Source organism: Moschus berezovskii, chromosome 4 (assembly GCF_049115385.1).
Source record: "Moschus berezovskii isolate FMDL1 chromosome 4, NW_MosBer_1.0, whole genome shotgun sequence".
NCBI classification, from domain to species: Eukaryota; Metazoa; Chordata; class Mammalia; order Artiodactyla; family Moschidae; genus Moschus; species Moschus berezovskii.
This window is the reverse complement of record NC_142463.1, coordinates 27,945,229-27,973,030: the sequence shown is the minus strand read 5'-3', so window position 1 is coordinate 27,973,030 and position 27,802 is coordinate 27,945,229. Positions and strand designations below refer to the sequence as shown.

The window sequence follows — 27,802 nt, the reverse complement described above, 5'->3', positions numbered from 1 at the left end:
CCTCTCCCCAGAAACCGCTGCCCTGTGAGACCAAGCCCGTGAGCCTCCAGGAAATCGTGGCGACCCAGCAGAACGGCTGTGTGAAGAGCGTGGCTGAGGCCGCAGAGCTGACCCTGGGTCCCTCCTGTCCCCACCACGTCCCCGTCCAGGTGGAGCAGGATGAGGAACCAGCCACCACCAGCCTGGACCACTGCACCATTGAGATCAGCGAGCTCGAGACCAATGTCTGAGCCTGAGGAACTGCAGGGCCCGGGGAAGGCCTCCAGGGTTAGGGGCCAAGGGCAGGATCTCAATTCACTACTTTTCTGAGCACAAGGGCCAGGCTCACAATATCTCCCCACCCTTGAGAGTCCAGAGTGGGCTCCACTTGACGGAAAGTGGAGTGTAAGAAAGGGGAAAGACGGCACATGGGGGTCCCAGCTGGAGAGTTACAGGCAGGTGTAGCCTGAGCCCCGACTGTGACATTTCCAGTGGGTTGGCCTGTGCAGATGGCAGGCAGGGGTATGGTCCCCACTTTCTGGATCACAAAGTTGAGGCTCTGAGAGCTGAAAACACTTGCCCCAGATCTCGGAACAAGTGATATCGGGACTAGGACTCTAGTTCAAGGCTTTCAAGCCCTGGCCACTCCCTGCCAGAGGACAGGGATGCCTGCAGGGTCAGATGCCGAGAGGAAGGCTCTGCCTTCTCCAGGAGCCCAAGAGCCACCACTGCTTTCAATTTATGAAGACATAGCAATGTCCTGGTTCTGCCCCAGCTGTGTCCCAGCCCAGGCCATCCCCCACCCAGCCCCATAACACATGGCCTCAGACCAACAGCTCTCCCCAAGGACGGGCCCAGCCTAAAGCTAAGACCCACTGCCTTCCATGTGCCACAGCCTGTCCCATCTCCTGGCCTAGCATAAAGCTAGGCCATAAAGCTCATCTGATGTGGAGATGAAAATGTCTTCACCAGAGCTGCAGGGCCGCTAGAAACCCCTGGGCTAGTCTCCCATTGGACAGGTGAGCCAGCCAGGACTGGGGATGCAGACTCACCTGGGATGTTTTGGTCAAGCTGCCCAGATGGCCCTGGGGTCAGCACTCTCCCCACCCCCTGCCCCAAAGCCCATGTGATGAAGAGGAGTTAGATTTTCTATTCCTTTCTGTGTTTGCAAGTTCAGTGATAACTAAATAAAGGGATTTTGTTTTTCAAGTCTTGTGGGCTTAGTGACCATACCCAAAACAGCATTTCTTTATTGGGTTAATACAGGCAAAGCACAGACTTGCTTGTCTGGGCAGTCCAAGTACAGACAGGGCTGTCCAGGAAGCCGGAATGTAAACAGCCTTGTCTGCATAGCTGGAGTGTAGACAGGTCTGTCTGGGCTGTCAGTGTGTGGATGGGCCTGCCTGGGCAGCCAGAGTGCAGATGAGCCTGTCCTGGTGGCCAGAGTGAGGACAGGTCTGCTTGAGCCATTACATGCAGGAAGCAGAGAACACAATGGGCTGCCCACGGGCCTGTCTGGGAACCACAGTGTGGACAGACCACTCTGCTCATAGCCTGGGTTCTACAGGCAGGACCCTGAGGTCAGTCCTCACAAAAGAAACGCATTTCTTCAGCCAGCCTGGCTCCCATCGGTGAATGCTTTGCTTTAAGCAGGGGATGTGCCCACGAAGTTTTCAGACTCTCCTTCCCTCACTCTCCTCAGCCTCACGGTGTCCCCAGGAGGCTCACAGGGCACACAGAAGACCCTGGCCACACAGCCTGCTCTGGATGCACTTTGGGGAGAAGATACAGCCCCAGGGTTTTGCACCATGGAGCCCACGAAGCTGGGGGAGGGGATGAACCTTCCAGGGTCAGTCAGAGAATGAGGAGGGTAATCAAGTCCTGAATATTCAGTGGAAGGAATGATGCTAAAGCTGAAGCTCCAAATACTTTGACCACCTGGTGCAAAGAGCCGACTCACTGGAAAAGACTCTGATGCTGGGAAAGACTGAAGGCAGGAGGAGAAGGCAACGACAGAGAATGAGATGGTAGGACGGCATCATCAACTCAATAGACATGAGTCTGAACAAACTCCAGGAGACAGTGAAGGATGTGGAAGCCTGGAGTGTTGCAGTCCATGGGGTCGCCAGGAGTCGGCTGAACAGCAACCACCACCTGCCTCCCAGGCCCCACTCCTGAACTACCTCCATCTCCCTTCCAGGGTCATAATCTGAAGAGTCCAGGAAGGGCCCTAGGCTCCCCCTCCCACTACAGGGCTAGAGGCTGTAGAATCCACCTTGGGAGCATCCTTCCTTCCTTAAGGCCTAATCACCTATGACAGATCAAATGTCCAGCTATCAGAACTCTCCCATGGTGTGGCCTGCCTTGAGCAACGGCATCTGCTCCACACAGGTCAGGAAGCTGCTCTTTACTGGGCTCAAAAGCAGCAGGCTTACACACCTCTAGTGGCACAGGGCCACCACTTCCGGGGCATGTGATCCACTGTGGGGCAGCTCTGTCTGGCAGACATTCTTCTTTGCTCTGAGCTTGGAGCTGCCTTCTTCTGGCCCAGCTCTGGCCCCGCTGGTGATGGTGACACACTGGGCTAGTCTGCCACCTCTGGGCAAGCCTGCAGGAACCAGGGCCCTGAGGTGGGTTCTGCTCCAGCTCCCAGGCCTGCCTCCAGCCCCCTTCACATCCCAGCATCCTCTATGGACGGACCCCATCAGTCATGCCCATTCAGTGCCCAGGAGCTCTGAGCAGCCCAAAGCCTGCAGGTCCTCTGCTCCCCTAGGGAGCACAGAGTGGGCTCAGAGGCTTTGTGTGGTGGTCCCGGCCTAACCTGTTGACCTCCACCAAGTTGAGGGGCTGCACGTGCCTCCAGGCCACCTCACCTTCACCTAAACCCTGCGTCCCTGGACTTCTTTCTATGGGATGACTCTGTGGGCCCCCAGAACTGAACTCTGCGCTGACTCCTGCTGGTCAGAAGGTGCTGAAGTGCTTGAGTCCTGCCCGGCTGGCCAGGCCTGAGCCCAGCACCTGGCAGGAAGCACACACAGACACGGCCACAGGCTGCCAGACAGGGGTAATGCTTTTATATTAGTTTTTCTGTAACAAGAAAAATCAGCTTTGAAGTTTTTTTCATTTTTCTTTCTTAAAAAAGAATTTAAAAAAAAAGGCACCCAGAACTCCCCTCAGGCCCAAAGAATATAAAAGTTCTCTCATCGGTGCAGCTGGGCCCTTCGCTCTTGCTCCACCCAGCCCTGCCACCTCCACCGAGCTCCAGCCCAAGGCCCCAGCAGCCTCAGACCTTCCCTCTGGCCTCAGTGGGGCTCGTCCAGCAAAGCTGTGTCTGGGCCCAGCCAGGGCCTGGTGGGGAATGACTGCCCCGGCCTTGGGGAGCGTGACCAGTGGGCCAAGGCAGCAGTCCTGAAGGTTCTTTTCCCCAAATGGAGAGAAAGGAAGAAAACCCAGTCTGTGAGTTCCAGAGGGTGCAGGCACCTGGCTGCAGATAGCATGGAGATAACTCTGTGTCTTCTCCAAGGGATAGACAGAGGGGGCAGACAGACAGATGGCGAACTGGCCATTTCTGGCTGGGGCAAGAGCTGTTGGTGGCAGATGCTTGGAAGAGCTATTTGCATGTGACTTGTGTGTGTGTGTGTGTACATGTGTCCACAGGGCAGGAAGCAGGTACCCATGAGTGCTGGGGCTGGTCAGACCCTTTGCCTCATCTGTAGGACTCAGGGACTGAGGGCAGCATTGAGTGTGGGGCTGACAGGGGGAAGTTTGGAGGATGCTGTGTAGCTGGCTGTGTGTGAGTGTCTGGCTGTGGATGGACTGGGAAGGGGTGGGGAGGGGAGGCTGGGTCCAGCCTATGTGTGGAGTGGGGCCTGGTGGGTGCTGCGCTGGGAGTGTCTGTGAGCAAGGCAGAGTGGGGGCACGCAGGGCTCAGGCACGTGCTGCAGAAAGGCTCCAGCGGTCCGTCGTCCTGTAGAACACACGGGCAAGTCAGGGGAGGCCAAGGCAGACCTGCCCACCAAGCCCAGCTGGGGCCAAGGGGATTAGAGCTGGGGGCCCTGGCAGGGTCAAGCAATTGCAGGCCTGAGGGGGAGTTGCCCTGGGAGTCCAGAGCCAGTTGGGGGCGCCCACTGGGAGGTGCTCCTGTGGGCCTGGTGTGGACTGGAAACCTCTGGACCCCTTTGGCCTCTCCCGGGGCTGCTAACTGTGGTCAGTGTCCTCCAGAGGGGCAGACTCTCTTTACCCAGGGACCCACAGTGTCTTCCTGAGGGCCCCAGCACCCCCACTGAATGGCTAGTCACCCCAGTCACTGAGCCCTGGCTCTGCCAGAGGACAGTGCATGGAGATAAGGGGCTCCATCTTCACGCCCCTGGGCCCAGGAGTCAAGAATGGAGACTCCTGAGCACTGCCTCTGGGCTTGCCCTCCACAGTCAGGTAGCAAGCCCAGCACACTCACTCCTCTCTCTGCCATCAGCTGGACCCCTGTTCCCTCCTCCCTATAACCTCCACAGGATCCTCAACCCAACTCAGACTTTCCTCTGTCTCAGACCCTACTTCAATTAAACATCTTAATAGTAGTGGCCCCTGGACCCCCAACTCAGCTTACTGTGATATCTCTCCTGACCACACCTCCCCTCCTGGCTACTCCCCACCACCATGCCCACCCTCCAACCTCCTCCCCCAGGAGACCAACCCCTCCCAACTGCACCCCTTCCCTTTCCAGCCTGAGCCCCAGCATCTGCACGGCAGCCTCTCTCTTGCCAGCACCCTCAGTTTCCTTGTTCCTTGCCTTCCTGTCTCACACTCCTGGCCAAAACCTCAGTCATGGAAGGATCCAACTGGCCATCGTCTCCACACCCACCCTGGTCTGCTGAGTACCTGTTGCACAGAGAAACCAGAAGGCATCGGGTGGGTGTGACTTCACATCCAGCCACGAAGCCGCTGACCTGCATGTGACTGCAGCCTCGGGAGAACTGACCCTCCTGCCCAAGCTAGTCCTTCCTCCTGCTTGCACAGGTGTGGCTACACCCAGCTCTCCTCTCTCAAGCCTTTAACTCCTCCCTCAACACGGGCTCCTCCCCATCGCATTCAAACCAGCTCCGTTGCTTAACAAAGGCCCAGCAAGAACAGAATCCTGCCTGAGCTTCATGCATCCTTCCCACCACCAGCCTCACTCAACTCCTCGCAATCAAACTTCTCGACAGACTTGTCTATAATCCCCGAACCCTCTCCTTTCCAGCCACTTTCTCCACCCTCCTTGCCCCTGAAACTGCTCCCCACAAGGTCACGGTGACCTCCCTGTAGATAAGTCCAGTGGGTCCATGGCCATGCTCAGCTCCATCAGTCTCTCTGCCGTGCTCACACAGCTGATTCCTTCCACTTCCTGTGCATGGATGCATAACAGGCATGCACGCGTATGTGTGTGTGTGCACCTGTGCACACAAGGGCATATGTGCCTGGGGAGGCGTGCGTGTCTGTACTCACACGCATGCACACATGAGTATATGCAATGCTGTGCTTGTCCTGCATCTGTGAATACACAATAAAGTATGTGCAAGTGTATCTGTGTGTGCACACGCGCGGTGTGTGTGTGAGTGCTTTGTGCATGTGCGTGCATGTTTAGGTGAGTGTGAGTGTCTGCACACTGGGGCACTGTGTGCACGTGTGATGACCCTCAGTCCTGGGCTGTCTGCAGTTCTGCCCCCTCCCCTGAGGCTCTGTCCCCTCCCTCCTGCGCTCCCCTCCAGCTGGCAATCCCCCTCCGTCCTCTCTCCCTGCAGAGCTCCCCCAGCCTCAGGGACTGTTTCAAGGCCTGCGCTTCCTGGACCTCCCTCTCCATCCAGACCTCACTCTGGAGCCCCAGATCCAAAAAGCCAGTCCACCCTGGGCAGACCTGCTCCTCCTAGCACTGTCGTTCACCTGGAATTCCAGGCTAGAGCTGGGATCTTGCCTTCTCCCTCACCCCATGTCCAGCAGGACTAGCTGGGCCCCTCGAGTCTGCATCTCCAGACCCCTTTCAGGCCCATCTGCGTCCGCATCCTCCCTGCCCACCTCCAGCATCTCTGGCTCAGGTTGCAGCAGTAGCCTCCTGGTGGGCCCCCATATCCACTCCCTGCTTCCTCCCTCCCAGTCCCTGGGTGTGTCCCATTAGGGATGCATCCCTGTGGTTGGAGGTCCTGGCATGGACCAGCCTCCCGCTGGCATGCTGTCATCCCCAACCTCACACCCAGGGCCTGAGCACACTGACAGCTCTAACAGATTTGCAAAATGAACAATGAAGCAGGGTACAGAGGGTGGAGAATGGACAGACAGACCCTAGACTGGGGTCCGGAGCAGGAGTGTGGTGAAGCAGGCTAGGGCACCCCACACAGACCACCCACCTATGTCAGATCCGGTTCACCCAGACACTATCGCCTTTCCTCTTCCTCCTCCTCGTCATCGTCCTCCTCCTCCTCTTCCTTCTCCAACCGGCCCCGGTCCTTGGAAACGTCACCAAACTCAAAGTTGCCCTCTATGTCCAAGACCTGCAGGTGCTTCAGCTTTCGGAAGGCACTCTCCACCACGGAGCCCACAGCCAGCTTGTTAAACCTGCGCAGGGCACCCACGTGAGGTCTGTGCCATTAGCCAGTGTCCCCACAGTGACCCAGCCCAGAAGTGGGGTGGATGGGACAGGCCCTCCAGGAAGACACGCAGCAAGCACAAAAGAAGGGGGCTTAGGAGCCCAGGCCATCACAGGGAGCTCAAGGTATTCTGTGTGGCTCCTGCAGCGGGGAAGGGTGACCCCGTACAGAGGAGAGAAGGCCTCCACCATGTATGCTCTGACTATGATCTGGGAGTGGCAGACACAAGCAAGTCCTCCCAGCCTGCCCACTGGCATTAACCTGGAGGTCTGGGGATGCTCTTTGGCCAGCCTGAAGTCACCTTGGTGCTGGGTGTAGAGGGGCACAGGAAAGGCCAGGGCCACAGTGGGTCGGGGACACACTTACGCTTGGGAAGGGGCAGGCTGGGCTCTGATCTCAGGTCCCCTCAACTCTTTGTAACTCAGTCTCCTGCAGGAGCCGAGGCACAGGTCACACTGCACCCTGATGTCACCCAGCCTGAGCCTTCTGGGCCACAAAGCCCCTGGGATTGTACATGCTGCCTTTCTCTGATCCGTCTGACTCGGAGGGGGATGGTGGGAAGAACCACTCTGGTTCTGCTCTCCTTGGGGAGCCGGGTCGCCTGAATCATCCTAAACCCCCAGAACCCAGCGATGACCTGCACATCTGCTATCCTGGGTCTGAGGCCCGGGCCCAGCCTGTCCAGCTGTGGACACAACAGTCACCTGCGCTTTCTGGGCCTCAGCTTTCCCAGCTGTAAATTGGGAAGATGCTCTCTGTGGCCCCTTCCTGCCACAGGAAAATCAAGAACGCCCACAAGTTCTGCTTTTTAAAGTTTCCAAAGCCCTTTCACAAACCAGTGAACCTGACCAAGCCTGGCCAGGACTGTCTCCACCCTTGAGAGCTAAGGGAACAGGAGCTCAGTGGGGCTCTGTGATGTAACCAGGGTTCTGCTCTACGGAAGCACTGCTTCAAGCACTGACCTCCACCTGCAAGTGGTTCCCATGGGCCCTGACCATTCTGCTGGAGCTGGGCAGCCCCCTGAGGGGCAGGGGCAGGGCCTCCTACCTGAGAAAAATCCCTTTGAGGTTGGGTGTGGAGTCAAAGGCATTGGCGGGCACGGCACTAATCTTGTTATTCTGCAGGTACAGGTACTCCAGCGACTCTGGGAGCCCCCCGGGGATCTCCGTGAGCTGATTCCCGGCAATGTCGAGCAGCTGCAGGGGTGAGCAGGGCAGATACAGCACTTGACAGCTTGCAAAGCTCCCACTGACCCAGAGCATTCTAAATCTCATAACCCCGTGAGGTGGGCTCTATAACTATCCCCATTTCCAGATGGGAAAACAGAGGCTTGGAAAGGTTCAGAGATTCATTGCAGGCCATAGGGCCCGTAGAGGCTGGAAGCCGGGGCTGGTGACTCCGAATCCTTATTCTAATTGGTGTATATCCTACCCTGCTCCTTCCACCCAGCCACATGAATTCATGGCCACAGTGTCTGGGTGCTAAAGTCTTTCCTCCTTAGCATACCCGTCACCTCCCTGAAACTAAAGACCCCAGAAGGGCAGGGACTAGGTGTCCTCCAGTCTTTAAATCACAACCCAATTTTGTCAGATGAGGATGGGGGTGGGGCTGCTCCTTTGTGGATCTCAGGGCCATGGGGTCAGGGGCCAAGGGCCAGGATTCAAAGCCCACAGTGACCCCGGCATGGCAATCAGGCCCCAGGCTGGTCAGTGTCAGACTCACCACAGGCCTAGAGGCCAGGAAGCAGGTGGCCAGGGAAATGGGATGGTTTTCCCAGGGAGCAGAGCACAGATGCAGCAGGAGACCTGGACATGCCCGGGCCTGGCTCACTGCCTGCACCTCAGGCTGTCAGCACCCTTGCCCTGATACACAACTGTGTAGCTACAGGTGGGCTTCCATCATCTCAAGCTCCCTCCTCACCCTGACAGGCTGGGGCTCAGGGCCAGGGAACTGGGGGCCATAAGTCCAGATTCCAGATTCAGGGAAGCACACAATTCAGGCACCCTAGGGAGCCTCCATGTCACCTTCTCTACCAGCAGGGCTCCCTGCTCCCCACTGAGTTCCTTCCACATGGATCCAGCATTTCCTTATTCATTCTAGACCTCCTCAGTGCCCATGGACACTGGGGACATGGAATCCACTGAGACACTTCCTCAGCCAGGCTGCCAGGAGAGATGGGCACAGCAATCTGACAATGACAGCAGTGGAACCAGGCTGTGATAAGGGAGTCTGGGCAAGGGGTCTGATCCAGCCCAATCGGGGTCGGGGGAATAGATAGCAGCCAACACAGGCGGGAGCTCTGGAGCAGTGAGAGCAGCTGCTTGTACAAAGATCCAACAGGCTGAGGAAGACCTTCATCAAATACCCCATTCCTGACTGGACTCACCCAGACAGTCATTGAACCTGCCCATCGTTGGTGGCTTCCTGGAGGAGGTGACAATTGAGCTGAGTCCTAGGTATATGATAAGCTCTTGGAGGCCCTGGATCTGTCTTATTCCCCTCTAGGTCCTCAGTTCTAGAACTGGGTCTGCATGTGGTGAGGTTTCGGTATCAGCTAGTAGAATGAACAGTAGTAGTAGTAGTACAAGACTACAATTCACAAATTCTGCTTCATGAAGGCTGTAAGAAGATTCTCGTAGCCGACTCACTGTCCTTACTAAAGAAGATGCAAATGAAAGGCATTCTGGTTGATGAGAAGAACATCTGTGAGTCCTGCCTTTCCCCTATTCTTCCATCAGTGGGTTATACACATATCCGGAGAAGGCAATGGCACCCCACTCCAGTACTCTTGCCTGGAAACTCCCATGGACGGAGGAGCCTGGTAGGCTGCAGTCCATGGGGTCTCGAAGAGTCGGACACAACTGAGCGACTTCACTTTCACTTTTTACTTTCATGCATTGGAGAAGGAACTGGCAACCCACTCCAGTGTTCTTGCCTGGAGAATCCCAGGGACGGGACAGAGTCGGACACGACTGAAGCGACGTAGCAGCAGCAGCAGCAGTAGAATGAAGGAGTGAGTAGGTGTTACTGGCCGTCTGGCCGAAAGGACAGTATAAACAAAGCCAGGGCATCTGGGAAACCCAAAAGCGCAGCTGGGAGCAGAGGCAGACCAGGCACTGAAGGCCACAGCCAGGATTCTGGTCTGGGTTCTAAAGGAGGGTTCTGGGTGGGTGTACAGTGAGCATGTTTTTTTTTTTTCAAGATACTTGCTGATTGCATGTGGAATATAGAAGTGGAATGCTCCTAGGAAGCTGAGGTCCAGGAAGATATGGGGGTGACTGGACTTTCTGATTGACCAGCAGGATGGAGAGAAGTGGAGAGATGGGAAGATGTCATGATAGAGTGGGCAGGTTTAGTAACATTGGGCAATGGGGGTCAGACAGTGTGGAAAAGGGGGTGTCAGGGCAGCATCCACGTTTCCTGTGGACACCCAGGTGGATGTCACCCCCTTCAGCAAGTTAGCCAATGCAGCAGGAGGAGCAGGTGTGGAGGAGAGGGTAATGGGGTTGGGGCCCCTTAAGAACTGGCACAAGAGAGACTGCACAGGTGGCTGGACCCTGGTGTCTGACACTCAGCAGGGCTCTCTGGGTGGAGAGACTCCGGCTGCTCCTGTAGGACCAGCCGCCTCCCACTTCCCACCCTCGGGGCTCAGCCCCACCTCCCTGCCTCCCACTCTCAGGGCCTCTCCCCTGCACTCCCCGCAGACGTCCCCACCCTGACAGCTCCCCTGATAAGCATGTATGGTGTGCCTCCCACAACCAGGGCCCTGGTCCAGCAGTGAACACAACAGATGAAAACGCCTGCGCCTTGTTCTAGCAGGAAGAGTAGGAAACAAACAAGTAAACAGATGACCTACTGTCGGAAGGAAGAGGGTTATGAACAAAAACAAAGCAGAGGAAGGTGGCAGGCAGTGAAGGAAGACCTCCCAATGAGGTGATATTTGAGCAGAGCCCTGCGAAAAAGGGCAGAGCAAGGCCTGAGGACATTTGGGAGAGGGGTCCTGGTAAAACAGCAGAGCCTCCCAGGTTCCTTAATGAAGTTCCCTTTCAGCCCTTCATTGGGTCGGAAGGCTTCACTTGTAACCAAGGAGCCTCAGTTCACATGGCCAGACAGCCCTCCTGTCTCGGATTGTGGCTACAGGAGCCACAGCCACTGGTCAGTCCCAGAAGCCTCAAGTTCACTCCTCTAGACTCTGCAGCCTGGTGAGGTTAGCCCACCTCAGGCACCTGCCAACCTCCCCTCCCCCAAGCCCAGCCTTCTCCAGGCACCTATCCTGTGCCCACAGGTGGGAGAGCTCCACTTTCTCATGCCACCTGAACTGTCCCTGTCCTTCAGTCCTCCTGGACAATGCCACCCCACCTGCAGCCACAACTTCCCCTTGTCCCTGCAGGGTTCCTCAAGCCTGTCCCTGCAGGTGGAAAGCTCTGCCTTGCCTGCCAGCTGAACTCTGCCCTGCGCTGCTGTACCATGAGCCCAGACCCTTGGCATGGCCCAGGCTCCATACCCTAATGCCCAGGCTGCCCAGCAGGCCCTTCTCTAGAGGCCCTGCCCTCCTGCTCCCCCCCTCACCCGGGGCCAGCAGATGGGTGGGCTCAGGGCAGCCTGACCAGTAGTACCCTATATGGGCACGGCCCTGGCCCCTCACCTGCAGACCAGAGAGGTCGGCCCAGGCACGGGGTCCCAGGGCCCGGTTGCGCAGCCGGTTGCTGGTGAGGTAGAGCTCTCGCAGCTGGGCCATGCCGGCCAGCGCACCACGCGCCAGGGCGACCAGCTCGTTGCGCTTGATCTTCAGCACGTGCACGTTGCGTGGCAGCCCAGGCGGCAGCGTGTGCAGCCGGTTGCCGGAGAGGTCCAGCGAGCGCAGCAGACGCAGCTTGCGGAAGGCGTCGCGGTGCACTTGCGGGCTGGTGATGCGGTTGTAGCTGAGGTTGAGCTCCTCCAGGTAGTAGGTGGTGGCGAAGTCGTCGCGGCCGATGCCGGTGATCTGGTTGTGCAGGATCATGAGGGTGCGCACGCGGCGGGGCAGGCCGCTGGGCACGCGCTCCAGCGCGTTGTTGTACAGATGCACCGTGTGCAGCCGCTTGAGGCCCTGGAAGGCCCGCGGGTGGATGCCCTGCGCGCGCAGCTGGTTGCTGTGCAGCAGCAGGTACTCCAGGCTGCGGATGGGGGTCAGCACATCCGCGTCCACGCTCCGGATGACGTTCTTCTCCAGGTGCAGCAGCACCAAGCTGCGCGGCAGCCCCGCCGGGACCCGCGACAGGTTGTTGCTGGACAGATCCAGGTACTCCAGGCTGGAGAGCTTCCTGGAGGGAAGCGGGGGATTAGGTCTGTGGGCAGGAGCCCACGTGGCACTTGTTTCCAACATTACTCCCAAGGGAGGTGGCAGGGGACTTCCCTCTAACTCATCCCAGCTCTGCCACTAGCTGAGTGGGGAACTGAGTCCTCTCGCAGCCTCTCAGTGGCTTGATTCAATGATACATTGGTATAAGAAGGATCTAGCATGGTTTCTCGGAGAAGGCAATGGCAACCCACTCCAGTGTTCTTGCCTGGAGAATCCCAGGGACGGGGGAGCTTGGTGGGCTGCCGTCTATGGGGTCACACGGAGTTGGACACGACTGAAGTGACTTAGCAGCAGCAGCAGCATGGTTTCTGACACAGGATTTGTTTGAAGACTAACTGTTTAAAGCCTTTTGTCCTTTTAGGCTACCCTGGGCCTAAAACACTGAAAATAGATCTGCCTTCAACAAGAATGTTTGAGTTTCTACTTTGTACCAAGAAGCCAGCCTCTGCAAACACTTCCTCGCCTTACTAGAATTTGGGCAGGACTTACATAGCGCTATTCTTCGGGACAGAAGTGTCAGTAAAGGCACAAGCCTTAAAGTTCCTTCTTCGAGAAAACTGGCCAGGGGCAGGTGGGCAAGGACCCGGCCAGGTGAGCCCCGGGAGGGGCCTCCTGAGGGCAGAGCTCACACTGAGACCCAGGCAGGGGCTCACCAGAAGGTCTCATTGTCCAGGCCCCCATCAGTCAGGTAGTTGTTTTGCAGGTACAGCTCACGCAGGTTGCTCAGCTCGCTGAAGGCACCTGGTGGGATCTTCTCCAGCTTGTTGTTCTGAGAGATGGGAGGGTGGGAAAGGGGCCATGAGGGACAGCCAAGGCGCAAGGACACAGCCTTGAGATGAGATATGAAGAGGGGTCTGGGGGAGCCATGGGGAGAGGGCCCAGGCCTAAAGGACTCAGTGTGGGGCTGACGGCCAGGTGTCCGGGTCTCTGTCTGCTTCTTTGCGATGGATTCTGTGCCCCTCTCCCCGGCTCGTGCCCAAGGCCCCGCAGCCTCATGACTGTGCCCATGTGGGCCTGGGCTCTCCCCCTGCTCGGGCAGTGCTCTTCCCCGCCCTTTCCCTCCCACCTTGAGGTGCAGCTTGTAGAGGGCGGGTGGCAGGTGCTTGGGCACATGGCGCAGGAAGTTGCTGGACAGGATGAGGATCTCAACGTTGCTGGAGCCATTGAACATGTTGTCCGGCAGCCCGGCGTCCGCCAGCTTGTTGTTATGCAGATACACCGACCTGGGGGCGAGGCTCAGGTTTCCCCTCAACCATCCCCACACCAGCTCACCTGGTGAGCCTCCAGACCCTGCTCAGGTCGGGCCTGTGGCCCAGGGCACCCTCTTCCCATCTCAACAACCTCAGACTCCACCAAATCCAATTCCCCCTACATAGACGAGGGGGACGAAGGAACCATCCCACAAGTTAGTGGAAGAAACAAGACTTCCTGATCCCCAGTCCCTGCTTCTCCATAACCTTCAAGGTTCTCACTTGTTCCCCAAGTGTTGCAGCCCTGGAGGCCCTGCCTGTCCACACAGCTGGCTCTGAGCTCTGTGGGACCTCCTGAGAATGGAGCCTGTCCCTGTCACCTCTTTGTCCCCAGTGCCCAGCACAGGATCACAGGATCTGGGTTCAGAGGAGGTGACCCCTCACACATTCAGCAAGGAATGAGGCAGAGGCTGCGGGCCCCGAGTGGGGTACAGGCAACCCAGAGAGGAGGGATGGCAGTGCAGTGCAGCCCCGATGCCCCACGCTCAGGGCCGACGTGACAGACATCCAGGGCTGCAGGGGCACGGGGTCTGGAAGACTGGCATACAGTAAGTGCCTCTATGTGCCAGGACCGTTCCAGATCCTAAAGATACAGCAGTGGACAGAACCAACAAGTCCCTGCCCTCCTGGAGCCAGCATATTACAAGGAGAGAAGACAACGAATAAAAGAAATCCATAGGCAATGCAGTTCATTCTTGCTGTCTGGCCTCTCTGGGGCCTCAGTCTTCTCGTCTGTGGGACGGAGCCATATACAGCAGCACTGGCTTCTCCGGGGGATGGAGAGAATGGAGGTGACAGATTCAGGGACAGAGTGGCACTTGAGGCTGTCAGCACCTTCTCCTCCCCAGCACCCCCACCCCCCACCCCCGCTCACATACCTGGGCTGTGTGGCCTCACCCAGAGCAGCTCTCAGCAAGGGCAGCTCTGCCTATTGGAAGAGGCTTCCCTTCCCAGGGGCTAGGCAAGGAGGGAAATACCCTCACCTGCTTCCCACAGTTCCCCAGACATCACCCTCTGTCCTCACCTCTGGGCTGACGCCTTCTCCTTTAGGGGGTCAGCCTTCCAGACCCTGTGCCCCTGCAGCCCTGGATGTCTGTCACCTCAGCCCTGAGCATGGGGCATCAGGGCTGCACTGCACTGCCCATCCCTCCTCTCTGGGTTGCCTGTACCCCACTCAGGGCCTGCAGCCTCTGCCTCAGCTCCCCCCTTTCCCCAACCTAAGCCCAGGGTCCCCCTCTGACCTCTGACCTCAAGTTTGGCTTCTGACCAAAGGTGAGCCCGTAGATCTTGGTGAGATAGTTGGCAGCGAAGTCCACACTGATCAGGGCATTTGGCAGAAAGCGGGGTGCCAAGGTCAGCTGGGAAGGGAAGAGTTGGGGTAGAAAGACCAGTGGAGGGTGAGAGGCCAGCATGGAGTCACACTGCCTGCTGCTCATCTGAGCCCCTTTAATTTGTCTCCTCTCTGCAACTAGAGCCATCTTTCTAAAGTTCCCAATAACACAAAACCAGAACCTCTGTGGCTCCGCATAGTCCTGAGCTTGACATTCAAATCTCTCCATCTTGTCCCCTGTCCTGCCCATTCTCCTGGCCTCTCCCCTCACTGCCCCCCTGACACTGGCCCTCTGTGCAGGCACAGTGAGCACCCACGTTTCTCCAACCCCAGTGCATGGTATCCACCCTTCATTTACTCGACAGTACTCCCTGAAATCTGCAATATGCAGGCAGAGTTCCAGGCCCTGGACATGTCCTAGGGAACAAGACACAGATCGCTTCCCACACCACCCACACCAGAAGCTTACATCCTAGTGGAGAAGATGATACACAAGGAATAAAAGCATCGAGAGTGATCACTGCTGTGCCAGGAATTCAGACTGAAGACAATGAACTACTTTGTGGGGTGATTGGAGAAGAGATGACGGCACTCTACATGCCATCTGTGTGGGAGAGCACCCACACAGCAGGGGTAGTGAGTAGAGGCCCATGTGGGGGGGTCTGCCAGGTTTTGGGGGTGGGAGCCAGTGGGGAGATGAGTTAAGAAAGCCAGGAGGGCCGGGGACACAGGTCTGCAGGCCTCAAGGAGACGTGTGGGTTTCCTCCTGGGCAGAGGGTGAAGCCGTGGGAGGGCTTTAAGTGGTGAGGGGACAATATAGAGCTAGAGTTGGGCAAGATTTTGAAAAACCCCTCTGGCTGCTTGGAGGAGAAGGGCCACAGATGAGAAGGTGGGTTGTCCTGTGCTGGTGGGCAGGGCAGGGGATTGGGGAGCTGTGGAGAGAGCAGACGTGGGTGAGCCAAGCACTCCTGGATTCCTGGCTCTGACCAATGGCGTTGCAGGTGGTTGGAGATGCCCCTTCCAGAGATGGGGAGACAACAGGAGGGCTGTGGTGGGAGTGGGTAGTTCTATTTCTATCAACATCCAGGGGAGATGCTGAGGAGGCAGGTGGCTCTGTGAGTCTCACGTGGGAGTAGGGGAAAGCCTGCAGACTGCCTCTGGATGGGCCTTGATGTAGATGGGTGTTATAGACCAAGGAGGAGATAGTCACCTTAGGAGTTTAGAGAGAAGGGCCAGGACAGAACCCTGGGACGGGCCAAATATTGTGAGCTTGAGTGCCTTTGTACCTTCACTCATGCTGTCCCTTTTACTGCAGTGCCCTCCCCCTTGAGGCCTCTGGTTGGAATCCCATTACCCTTCATGGCCCTTTAAATGCTGTCCCTCCAGGAAGCCCTCCAATGCCCCCTCCCCATGGGGATGAGCTCTCACCCCACTACATCGATGTAGGCCTTGGCCTCAGTCATCATCTGACCACTCTGAAGCCCTGTGTTACAGTACAGGGTCTGGGCTGTGTCTGAGCACCAATAGGAACCCAGCAGCTGGCCCAAAAGAGGCCCTGGTGAAAGTTCCCTGAGCTCAGCCCCAGACACCCTGCCCTGCTGCGGGCCCCTCACCTTGTTATTGGCCAGGTACAGGTAATTGAGGTTGGTCAGATGCTCAAATGCCTCCTCCGGGAGCCCTTCAAAGGACAGGCATCGGTCAGAGCCCTGGATGAAGGAGACGCTACAGGGGAGCACGTGAGCACTGACCACCCCACACCCACCCCACTTGCCACGACAGGGAGGCACTGCCTGGGGCAGATGCGGCTCTGAACCCTACCCAGCCAGTCCCAACAGGCCTGCCCAGTGCCACCCCACCCCCAATCCCACTCTCAGAGGCCCAGGCTCAGAAGAGCAGATGGCAAGTGTCCACTGAGAGATGACTGATCCTTCACCTTCTCAGGGCAGCCTGGGTGGGAATGGGCACCCAAAAGATCAAGCCACAGGGCAGAGGACCTTGCCAAGAAGGAGTGTGCCCCTGGGGACAGCTCCAGAGGGTCAGAGAGAATCTTCACACCCAGCCCCAGGCAGGGTAGGGCAGGGCAATGGCTTCTGAGCCCGTTCCCACCCCCGCCCTGCACCTGGCCCTCTCCTGCCCCATCTGGCAGATGTGGTGTCAGAACCCGGCTGTCACTAGGAGCCCAGCCAGGCTGGCCCTTCTCCAGTCCTGAGGTCGCCTCTGACACTTGGTTCTGAGCTCCCAGACCCTCAGATGCTGGGACTCACCCAAGTATCTAACAAGAGGGAACAGTTACATAAACTGTGCGGCATCCCTCTGTGGAATACCCTGTGTCAAATGATGGTCCTGGAAAGTTCTCAGCAACATGAGAAATGCTGCTGAGCTAACTGCTAAGTGAAACAAAACAATTATAACAGTTATAGTATCGATAGTATCAGTACAGCTATGAATTAAAACCACAAAGAAAAAGGACTGGATTGGATTGTGGTGATGGCTGTACAACATATAAACTTATAAAAACTCACCAGATTACACCTTTAAGTTGGATAAACTTTATGGTGTATAAATTATGCTTTCTTTTTAATGGAAAGAAATATACCGAAATGTCAATAGTGATGAACTTCACATGGCTCAGCTGATAAAGAATCCACCTGAAATGCAGGATTTCTGGGTTCGATCCCTGGGTAGGGAAGATCCCCTGGAGAAGGGAAAGGCTACCCACTCCAGTATTCTGGCCTGGAGAATTCCATGGACAGTATAGTCCATTGGGTTGCAAAGAGTTGGACACGACTGAGCGACTTTCACTTTCAGTTTTCAGGTGGCAGTGGCAGGATAATGAGTGGGGGTTTTTTGTATTCTAATTTCTATATTTCCAAATTTTCTACTATAATTAGAAACTATTTTCATCATCATCAAAAAAAACAACTTTTAAAATTTGAGGATTCTAAAGGCCTTCTGTGATTCCTCGGATGCTGGAGTCTGAGCTGCTCTGAAACCTCTCCTTGATCAGACTCCCCGGTCTCAAAAACACCCAGCGGTGACCGTTAGGCAACCACAGGGAGCACCTGCCATGGATCTGGAGGCCAGTCCGGCCCAGGCCTGCTCTTTCCCACGTGCCAGGGTCTGCAGTGCGGGGCTTTCCCCATAGGCACCTAGTTTCCTGTCTGGGGTCCCAGACCCCAGCCCTGGGCAATCCCTCACCTCGGGAAGTCAGGCGGTTGTTCTGGAGGTTCAGCGTTTCCAGCCGATGCAGCCGGGAGAGCTCCCTGGGGTAGATCTTCTCCAGCTGGTTGTTCTAGGGGCGAGAGGTGGGGACGGTGAGGAGGCAACACAAGGGGGTGCCCAGGGCTCCTGCCCCATTAGAGGCCTGCACCCACCTCAGTCCACTCCCAGGAGCCAGTTCCTCTATTGAGCCCCTCCCTTGGGTTTCTGCCCCATGGTGGACAGACCCTGGGGACTGGCTCTGAGCCAGGCCCAGGTGCGGGTGTTGCAGGCACAGCAGTAACCACAGCAGAGGTGTGGGCCCCCCTTCTAAGAGTGCAGGCATACACACACACGCACACACACACACGCACACACACACAGATATCCACAGGCAGTTCAAACTTAGAATGCTGTCTTCCCTCCAGAACTGTTCCCACTTAGTGACAGGTGACCCCAGCCCATTCTCCCCTTCCCCAAGCTGGAAACCCACTTTTGGTTCCTGGCCCAGGGGACCCTACTTCCCCCTGGGATGCTTTAAAACCTGGGTCAGGTAGCACTTCCTCCAGAAGCCTTCCTGGGTTGGATTGGGGGCTGGACTAGGAGCTGCTCTGGCCTCACAGCACCAGTCCTTCAATCTCTGTCTGTTCTTTCTACCTGTTTAGGTCTCTGCCTCCCAGATAGACAGTGAGCGCCTCACAGACAATATATGTCTGAGACCTCCCTACTTGCCCAGCAGCCCACACAGGACCAGAAGCATAGAGCTGATACACAGGAGCTACTTGGTGAGTGAACCAACAATAAGTCCTGTCCTCAGCTGGTCTCTTTGCCTCAGGGGCTACCTTGGTCTTGGGCTCCCACCACCACCAGTGCAGACCCATGGGGGCTGCGTGACCATGGGTCGGTCACTGTCCTTCTCTGGGCCTGGTCTCCTTTGGAAACAGGTGCAGCAGCCCATCCCTGTCCCTCAGGGCTACATGAAGGCGATTATGGTCGCATCAGTGCCCCCAGAGTTCTCATCTGGAATGCTGTGTCCCACTTCGGGATGTTCTAAAATCTAGACTGGGCCTAAGCTGGGGACAGCACTGGACCCCCCGATCCCCCAGGGTGCTCTTCAGGGGTCTGCTGTGTGTTCACTTTCCTGGTCCATAATGGTGTCCGAGGTACCCTGTCTTCCCAGAGGGTCAGCTGAGGGCAGGTCTGTGTCAGATCTCAGACAGGTCCTGACTCTACTGACAGCCTCAGCCCAGACTCCTCCCACGAGACAAAGCAGGTTATAACATCACAGTGCTCTGTGCCCGGGATGTCAGAGCCGGGATGCCCCTGGTGGAGCCATCCTTCGGTCTGACCTGCCCCAGCGCCCTGTGTCCGGAGGGTGGGAGGCCAGGGGCAAGGACTGTGGTGGGGGTGGGGGTGGTTCCAGGATGGGAGCCTTCATGTGCGGGGCAGCCCTCGGTGACCGTGACCATTGGCACAGCATCCCAACCTCACCTGCAAGGACAGGTGGTTGGTGTGCTCGGGCAGGTCCCCAGGGAACTCGCGCAGGTCGATGCCTCCGCAGTCCACGACCCCCTCCTGGGAGCAGGCGCAGTCTCGAGGGCAGTCGATGGTGGCTGGGCCGCGCCCGGGCTCTTCAGGGCTCAGGACTAGCACCGGCTCCTCCTCCGAGAATTCATTCTCTTCGGGGCTCAGGCTTCGGGCGCCGCTTCGGCCAAACCCTGGGGCCCTCGCTGCGAGCACCACTCCCAGCTGCCGCGGCAACAGCAGCAGGAGCAGCAGTGCCCAGCCCTGGGCCATGGTGCCTGAAGGAGGGGTCAATTCAGACTCACCCAGAGGCCAGGGCTGACTTAACCTATCAGGTAGCGCAGCCAAGGGACTAGGGCCCATGGAAGTCATGCTGGGGCCTTCCATGCCACAGGGCAGAGCACCCCTCTGGACCCTGTCCTCTGCACACACCAGCTCTGCTGGCTGCTCCCCTCCCATCCACACCCCCTTATCAGCGCTGCCCTCTGGCGGCTGGGGGCAGGGGGGATGCAGGGGTGGGAGTCGGGAGCAGGTGAGCTGAATTACTGTCCTTAAGCAGATCTGCAAAACCTCCCAGAACCCTCTCTGGGCCTGCCTCAAGGGATCTGTACCCTCATTTCACAGAAAGGAAAGCTGAGGCCTGGGAAGAACTTGGACTTGCAGGGCTTGGCTTGGACTTGGCTGAGCTCTTGCTATCCTGGCACAGGCAGTGATGGGGGAGAGGGGCGGCTGTCCTTTGTTGAGCAGCCACAGGTCATGGTGGACCAGCAACAGCTCTGGGACACCACAGGTCTGAGGTGCCCCAGCACCTCCGATTGCCATTCCAGGACCTTCAGGACATGGCCCTGCCTCTCTTCCAGCTCCCAGACTCACCTACCCTGCTTATTGTCTGTTTCCTCTTCCTCCCTCCAGACCTTCGCACGTGCTGTTCCTTCTGCCTAGAACCGCCACCCCCCACCCCCCTCTTGTGCAATCAGCAGTTTCTTCAAGAACTAACACCAATGTTAGGTCCCCTGGCATATGAGATGCCCCAGGGCCCTGTATCACTTTGTTCCCCCAGGGCTTGGCATGAGTTGAAAATGGGATGTATTGTGTTTCTCCCACACAGGGCTGTGAGCCATTCTCTGTCCCTGCATGCTGGGCACAGAGTAGTCATTAGTGAATGGAGCTGCTACTACCTGAAAAACCCTCAAGTCCTGTCTCTGGTGTCTGCACCCTCAGCTGCCCTCACCAGGACCTGCAGTGCTCATGTGATCAAGTGCCACCTGCAAGTGACCTCTCCCCAGCATGGTCCCTTAAGGCAGCAAGGAGCAGGTAGAGGGATGGCCTTAGGACACTGAGGAAGATGCTGGGGGTCCATCATCCAGGCAGCCATGGGCATGGCTTAGCTCTGGGCTGGTCACTGGAGTTCCCTTTAAGAGACTCACTGAGCGAACATCTCTGGGGTATGGTAAGTTGGGACAAGCAGTAGCTCTGGTACACTGACTCTGGAGTCATACACACCCAGGTTAGGTCCCCTTTTACTGCTTGGTGGCTCTGACCTTGCTGAGCCTGTTTCCTCATCTTACAATGCAGGTAACAGATCTAACCTCAGAACTCCTTGGAGGGAGTCAGCAAGAAAGCAGATGCAAAGCCCCGGCACCCACTGGATGATGAGGCTGCTCTCACTATTGTGATGCTTACGAATGCAGGTACTACAAGACAGGCGTCCAAGCCTGGGCGCACCCACTCTGAAGCCTGAGCATCTCTTCCCACCATGAGCCCAGGGATCATAGCCCAGTAGTTAGAAGGCTCTTCTGGGTCTGGGAGGGTTGAGCAAACTGGAGCTTGATGATGACACTGATGTCTGGTTAAGCAGACATGCTCTGAGCCAGAGAGCTGGGGCTGTGAGCTCTGCTCTGGTCCTCATCAGTCCTGTGACTCTGGGAAAGCTTTGCCACCCTCTAAATCTCACATTCCTCCCCCTCCAACTGGGTGGGATAGAGCTCTCCTGTTGGGGAGACTGTGAGAGTCAGTGGGATGCAATGTACTGCACACAGTAAGTGCTCAATAAATGTTAGCTCCACCACTAATATCTGATCCATGGGCACTGTTGACATCCCAACCACAACACTGTCCGCTTCAGAAGCCCCCTGCTTCTTCCCCTTCCAGTGCGTAGCTCCTGATTGTGCCTTTCAGGTCCAGTGCTAGGCCCGCCTCCTCACTGAAGATTTGCACATTCCATTCTTCGGTGAATTCTCTGCCCGTAGCTGCTGCGGTATTTCAGATACTGCTTTGCCTCACTCGTTGGCTCAGCCAGCTCTCAAAGGTGAGGCCCCATCTGCCCCCAGCCCTGTGCTAGGCCTAGGGGATACAGGTAAAGTGGATAAGGTCCCTGCCCTTAGTCTCCAAGAGGCAGCAGACCCCAGTAAAATAACCACTGCCCAACAGCCTACGTGAGCCCTGTAAAAGGTGCATGAGGCCCCAGAAAGAAAGCTGTGAGGAGAGAGAAGAGGGCCAGCAGCCAGACTAGCTTGACCCCATAGGTAGGTCCACAAGGCCTCGGCAGACTCATGCCCCTGAGGCAGCAGAGAAGCAGGGGGCCCAAGCACACACGGCTCCCAGGCTCCATCAGCAAAAGTGATGGATGCATGCTACAGCCTGGCCCTGCCTGCCTTACCACACCCCTCTGCCTCATGCCCTGACTAAATGGGCAATAAATCCTTGGCCAGTCTACTGATCGTCATTCCCAGGGCACGTTATAATCCCCCAGCTATCTCAACAGCTTCCAACCCCTGGAGCCACCTGCATTAGACCTGAGTCTCCCTAGCCTGCCTGCCCGCCTGTCTGACCCCACTGCAGATCCAAACTCTGGGAGGTAAAGTATAGGCACAGGCCCAGGCCCCAGATTCAATCAGGGCAGGAGGCCAAGAAGAAGGATCCGCCCCACAAATCTTATATACACTCACTAAACCAGCTAGTTCTCCTCCTTCACCTTCAGTTTTGCATCTGTAAGGATCTGTACACTGTATCTATACAAATATTTAATTTATATTAACATTATGTTAATTTACATTAACATGATGAACCATATTGAAAAATTATCACCACTACTTTATAGATAAGCAGCTGAGGCCCAACGGGGTTGGCCAATATAACACAGCTGTTAAGTGGCAAGGCCAAGTTCCCAGCCTGGGTCTTAACCACAAAGCCATGAGCCCTTCCCTGGGCCAAGCACAGCTGGGCACTGAGGACCCAAACAAGTGACTCAGGTATGGCTGCTGCCCTTAAAAACCTCACATGGGTACTGCTCAATACGGTGGCTACATATGGCTATCAGCATTTGAAATATGGCTACACTAAATTGAGAGGTGCTATAACTGAACTGAACTGATAAGTATAAAATGTAGGTATATGTGGATTTCAAACAGTACAAAAAATGTAAAATATCTCATTAATATTAATAACAAAATATCTCATTAATTTTTTATAGTATTATATGACAATATTTGCATATTTTGAGCTAAACTATTAAAACTTTGCCTGTTTCTATCATATATTAATGCATATATATGGAATCTAGAAAGATGGTACTGATGAACCTATTTGCAGGATAGTAATGGAGGGTACTGCAAGGAGATCCAACCAGTCCATTCTAGAGGAGATCAATCCTGGATGTTCATTGGAAGGACTGATGCTAAAGCTGAAACTGCAATACTTTGGCCACCTCATGCGACGAGTTGACTCACTGGAAAAGACTCTGATGCTGGGAAAGGTTGGGGGCAGGAGGAGAAGGGGACGACGGAGAATGAGATGGCTGGATGGCATCACCGACTCTGTGGACATGAGTTTGAGTGTACTCCGGGAGTTGGTGATGGACAGGGAGGCCTGGCGTGCTGTGATTCATGGGGTCGCGGAGAGTCGGACACGACTGAGCGACTGAACTGAACTGAACTGAACTGAATGGAGGGTACCTTGGACTGCAAGGAGATCTAACCAGCCCATCCTAAAGGAGATCAGTCCTGAGTGTTCATTGGAAGGACCAATGTTGAAGCTGAAACTCCAATACTTTGGCCACCTGATGCAAAGAGCTGACTCATTGGAAAAGACCCTGATGCTGGGAAAGGTTGAGGGCAGGAGGAGAAGGGGACGACAGAGGATGAGATGGTTGAATGGCATCACCGACTCAATGGACATGGGTTTGGGTGGACTCCGGGGGTTGGTGATGGACAGGGAGGCCTGGCGTGCTGCGGTTCATGGGGTCGCAAAGGGTTGGACACGAATGAGCGACTGAACTGAACTGAATGGAGATGCAGACATAGAGGACAAATTTGTGGACACTGTGGGGGAAGGAGAGGATGGGGTGAATAGGGAGAGTAGCATTGAAACACATACAATATCATATGTAAAATAGACAGCAGGGTGGGAATTTGCTATATGACGCAGGGAGCTGAAACCCAGTGCTCTGTGACTACCTAGAGGGGTGGGACAGGGTGGGAGGTGGGAGGGAGGTTCAAGAGGGAGGGCACATGTTTATAACTATGGCTGATTCGTGTTGCTATATGGCAGAAATGAATACAATATTGTAAAGCAATTATCCTCCAGTTAAAAGTAAATTAATTCATTTTTTAAAAAATGCTTTGCCTGTTTCATTTTACTCTTTTTAACATGACTTCTAGAAAATTTTATGTCACACACATGGCTTACATTGGTGGTTCTCATATTTCTGTTGGTCAGTGCTGGTCTAGACATTTTGTATAAATTGAGTATTATAATACCAGTGTCATCAGAAGTATGATAGAGGGAACCTAGAATCCACGGGGGCCCAGAGGAGGCCTAAGTATGTCTGAGGCCAAGAAGGCTTCAAGAAAAAGCAATGCTTTATCTAGCCATGAAGGATAACTATCAGGCAAAAGGAAATGGGTGATACAAGCAAGGGGGTCAGTGTGTGCAAAGGCCCTGGGGCAAGAGCACTCATGTGACATCTACAAAGCTTACTAGAATATCTGGTGGGGGTTGGAGGACTGGGCAGTGGCCATGGTCCAAGCCAAGAAAAAAGTCGAAAGCCAGATTAGGAAGAGTGTCCCTTATCTTTGGAGAGATGAGAGGTTATTGAAGAACTGGAGGGTGGGATAGGCAGGTTTCTGGAGGGGCCAGAGGGAGCTCACAGAGGCTGTGCAGTGCTGCAGGCAAGGGTCTAGGCGGAGGGAGCTGCTGAGCTGCAGGATGGAGAGGAAGAGGTGGTTTCAAGGGAGTGGGAGGAGTAACAGGCAGGGCTTGGAGAGTGGTGGCCCCAGTTCTATGTCCCCCTTCTTCCAGCTTGGCCAGCCACCCTCAGGGCCTTGGGATCCTGGGTAGCTCCAGTTCCACCACCTCATATGCTTGTGACTTTGGTGACATCACTGACCCATCTGAGTCTCAATATTTTACTTTGTTTCTCTAAGAATGTGGAGCAAGATAAGCCCCCACGTCCCTTCTTTGTGCTGAGCCATGCTGGAGCTGTGTGTGGAAGAACAGCCTTTCAAGGCTTTGGAAGTCCCCAGACTGAGCAGTCCTGATGGGCAGAGCTCACACCGTTAGGCGCGAGGGACAGCTCAGCCTATGGGAGTTGTTCCAATCTGAACTGTTGTGTGAACCTGGATGAGTCGCTTCGGTGCTCTGAGCCTCTGTTTACTAGTCTAGGCAATGAGACAAGAGCTCCTCATGAGGAGTCAATGAAAAGACATGCCCAGCCGATGCTGGAACCTAGCAAGTGCAACATACTTGGGGTTGCTGTTTCTGTGGAAATAGCTGGAACCCACTGTCAGCCACCCACCCCTACCCACCAGGAACCAAACCTTAAGGCCCAGAACTGCTTAAATGAGGGGTTAAGGCAGGACTGGAAGAAGGAAGGTGAAGGGAGATCCAAATCAGGAGGTCGGTCCTCAGCCCCCAGCATCACCTCCCTCCTCCATTCAAATTCAGTAAAGATTGGCTGAGCATCTGCTCTGTGCTGGGCCCCAACAGCTGTATCTTACTGACTACAACAGAAATCCCAAGACTAAGAATTAGTCTTCCTACTTCGCAGAGGAGAAAACTAAAGCATAAAGAGGCTCCCACTGTTGCTCATCCCCAGCAAGCTGCTACTCTAATGCTTTTGCCTTGGGAAGCCGCTCCTGCTGGGTTAGGGAGTTCCGTGATGCTCCCGCAGCACCCTTCAGGGCTCTGCTGAGCTTTCCCTGACTCCCTAGGCAAGGAGCAGGTGCTCAGGAAATGTTTGCTGAATGAAGGAATGTATTTGTGAAAGGCAGACTTGGAAAGATCTACAATATTATTATCTGGTCTGATTTCCTCAGTTTACTGATTAGTATTTTAAAGGCAAGGCCAGGATTAGATTTTGTGTCTTCTGACTCCTGCTCAGAGCCTTGGGCCAGTCCTGAAGACTGAGTAGGGTTTCTCCTGGTGGACAAAGGGGAGGAAAAGGCACTCAAGGCAGAGGGCAAGCCATGGGCAAAGGCACAATGTGGGGAGGGTAAAGAGGGAGGTGTGTTTAAGGAAGGGTAAACAGGGAAGGGAGAGTCAAGTTTTCAAGGGTATCAGGCACTCTGCTAAGGGGTTGCTGATAGGGAGCTATCAAGGGTTCTAAGCAGATCATGGTCCGAGCTCTTATGCGGGACTCTACCAGGCCTAAAGGTGCAACCATTAAGTCACTCCTGTCCCAAGATTCAGATGGAAGGGACAAAGATGCTTCCTCCAGATTTCATAAAAGCATTCACGTGAATCTGACATTTCTTAACTTGAATAGGCTGGCCCTGGACCCTAAAAGAACATGACCTCCCAGGGGCTCCGAGTGGAGCCTTCTGTAGCTGGGTTGACCACAGCATCACTTTCCTGGACCAGCTTGAAGTCCAAGGGTAGACGCTCCAGTTTGTGTGGCCCTCCATCTTTCCGTGATGCTCTGCAAGGTGCAGGGTGCGCACGCATCCTTCCGCGCATCCCGGACTCGGATGCGGACGATCATTGCCGCAAGCACGCCTGCTCCTCTCCTGAACTTCAGGCTGCAGCTCCCGCCCACCCCCAGCCTCAGCCCCAGCCCCGGAGGCCACCAGCAGCTCCCCGCCGCCCCCTCTTCCACCTGACGGCGCATCAGGTATTCTAATGCCGGATCGCATCCCCCGCCCAGGCCAGCCTGGAGGTTTAAGGACCTGCAGCCTGGGAGCTTTGAGCGCCTTCTCCGGGGCGCGCCGGCCTCGCCCCAGACCTTGCACTCCGCCGTCATCCCCCAACCCCTTTCTCAGTCCCGCTGTCCTAGCGGGGAGGCATCCGGATAGACAGATACCAGGGCCCCAGCTGAGAGTTCTGGCTCAGCGACTGCGCGGCGCGGGGCTGAGGAGCCAAGCCCAGAGCGGGTTGGGACAGGGACGCGCGGGCTCCGCCTCACCTGTCCGCGCGTCCCGGGAGCAGATCTCTGCCCCGCTACAGGCCTCAGTTTCTCTATCTGTAAAGGGGTCGAAGAGCGGGCTACCTGGGATGATCTGACGTGAAAAGACACGGGCATACTCAGCGACCAGGCTCCAAGTACAGGGCTCCTCTACCCTTCCCGGTTCCACCTGCCCCCTACGTTCCCTGTCGCCTGCCCGCGTCCTTCCACTCCCCCCTCCCATCCGCCCGCAGATTCTTTCCAGATGTGCGCAGCGGGAGGGGCCGGGGCTGGGACCAGCCTCCCGCTGGAGATGGGAACAGGCCCCCGCCGGGTCGGGATCAAGGAGGGTCGCGCCCCCTGAGGCAGATCTCTCCGGCTGCGCCCTCCGTGTAGGGCTCTGAGTGAGGGGGCGAGATGCGTGGCCGCCCCCCGGCCAGCTGCTGGGGCCATCGTACCAGGGCGGGAAGTCCGAGTCGGCTGCCCAGCCAGGTCCCGGCCCTCGGCCCACCCGGCCGCCTGCGCCCGGTACCTGCTGCGCCCCGCCGGCCGACCGCGCTCTCCCGAGTCTCGGCTGCGCTCCGCGGGCGTGGGCTCCTTCCATTCAAGTCGAGCCGTGCGCTCGGCGACCGACGCAAGTTTTGTTGTGGGTTCTCTCCCCGCCTCTCCCCCGCCCCCACCCCCCCGCGAGCATCTGCTGGACGCCGGCCTCCTCCGGACACAGGCGTAGGGTCCCGGCAGGCGCGGGCAGGGGAGGGCCTGCCCCTCCCGGCGTTGGACCCGGCTGAGCCCCGCTTCCCCCGGAGGAAGAGGCGCCGCGCAGACCCCTCACCCCTCTCCGCCCTGGCGGGGCCGCCGTACCACGCCCCCGCCCCTCTCTAGGAGACTGGGAAGGCGGGGTGCCCAGCCCGCGACGCTTCCTAGTTCCCAGCTTTCCCAAGTGGAACCGGACCCCCTCCAGGCCCCAGCACCTGAATGGCAGGCGGGAGAGCGGGCCCCTTCCATCAAGTGCGTCTGAGTTCTACCTCCCTCCCGGCAGAGGATTTTGCAACCGCTCCAGGCAAGAGTACCTTTCCGTTCACTCTCCTACCTGGGGGTCCTGGGCGGTGGCTAACTGGGCAGAGAGCCAAGACACTGCTGTGCCCCTTCCCGGAAAAGCTTCCCCCCACAACCCTCCACCCCCAC

At 56.4% G+C, this 27,802-nt stretch overlaps 2 protein-coding genes across 5 annotated transcripts in view; one reads left to right on the top strand and one right to left on the bottom strand.

The window, feature by feature from the left end:
* The window catches only part of SLC1A7 (solute carrier family 1 member 7), a 59,103-nt gene extending 57,935 nt beyond the window's left edge, over positions 1-1,168 (top strand). For all 3 annotated transcript variants that reach the window (XM_055401334.2, XM_055401332.2, XM_055401333.2), the window contains one exon: positions 12-1,168. In XM_055401334.2, coding sequence (XP_055257309.2) covers positions 12-230 — 219 coding nt within the window. In that variant the 3' untranslated portion in view covers positions 231-1,168. The remainder of the gene's footprint in view (positions 1-11) is intronic.
* PODN (podocan) lies at positions 1,168-27,295 on the bottom strand. 2 transcript variants are annotated; one of them, XM_055401327.2, is made up of 12 exons: positions 27,150-27,275; positions 26,639-26,732; positions 19,207-19,517; positions 17,716-17,809; positions 16,131-16,195; positions 14,436-14,545; positions 13,004-13,160; positions 12,591-12,706; positions 11,242-11,899; positions 7,644-7,792; positions 6,357-6,564; positions 1,168-3,946 (listed from the first exon to the last, which is right to left on the bottom strand). In XM_055401327.2, the coding sequence occupies exons 1-11, from the start codon at positions 27,219-27,221 to the stop codon at positions 6,384-6,386; spliced, it is 2,007 nt and encodes a 668-aa protein (XP_055257302.2). In that variant the 5' UTR covers positions 27,222-27,275; the 3' UTR covers positions 1,168-3,946; positions 6,357-6,383. The 2 variants fall into 2 exon arrangements, with proteins under 2 accessions (XP_055257302.2, XP_055257303.2); XM_055401328.2 differs by lacking the exon at positions 26,639-26,732 and having other exon boundaries at positions 1,185-3,946; positions 27,150-27,295.
* Between the last annotated feature and the right edge of the window lie 507 nt (positions 27,296-27,802).

Coding starts and splice junctions, on each gene's coding strand:
- PODN (XM_055401327.2), bottom strand. CDS start 27,221: ATGGAAGGAGCCCACGCCCGCGGAGCGCAGCCGAGACTCGGGAGAGCG. Junction 26,733..27,149: donor CGGCCGGCGGGGCGCAGCAG/GTACCGGGCGCA, acceptor TTTTCACGTCAG/ATCATCCCAGGTAGCCCGCT. Junction 17,810..19,206: donor CCAACCACCTGTCCTTGCAG/GTGAGGTTGGGA, acceptor TCTCGCCCCTAG/AACAACCAGCTGGAGAAGAT.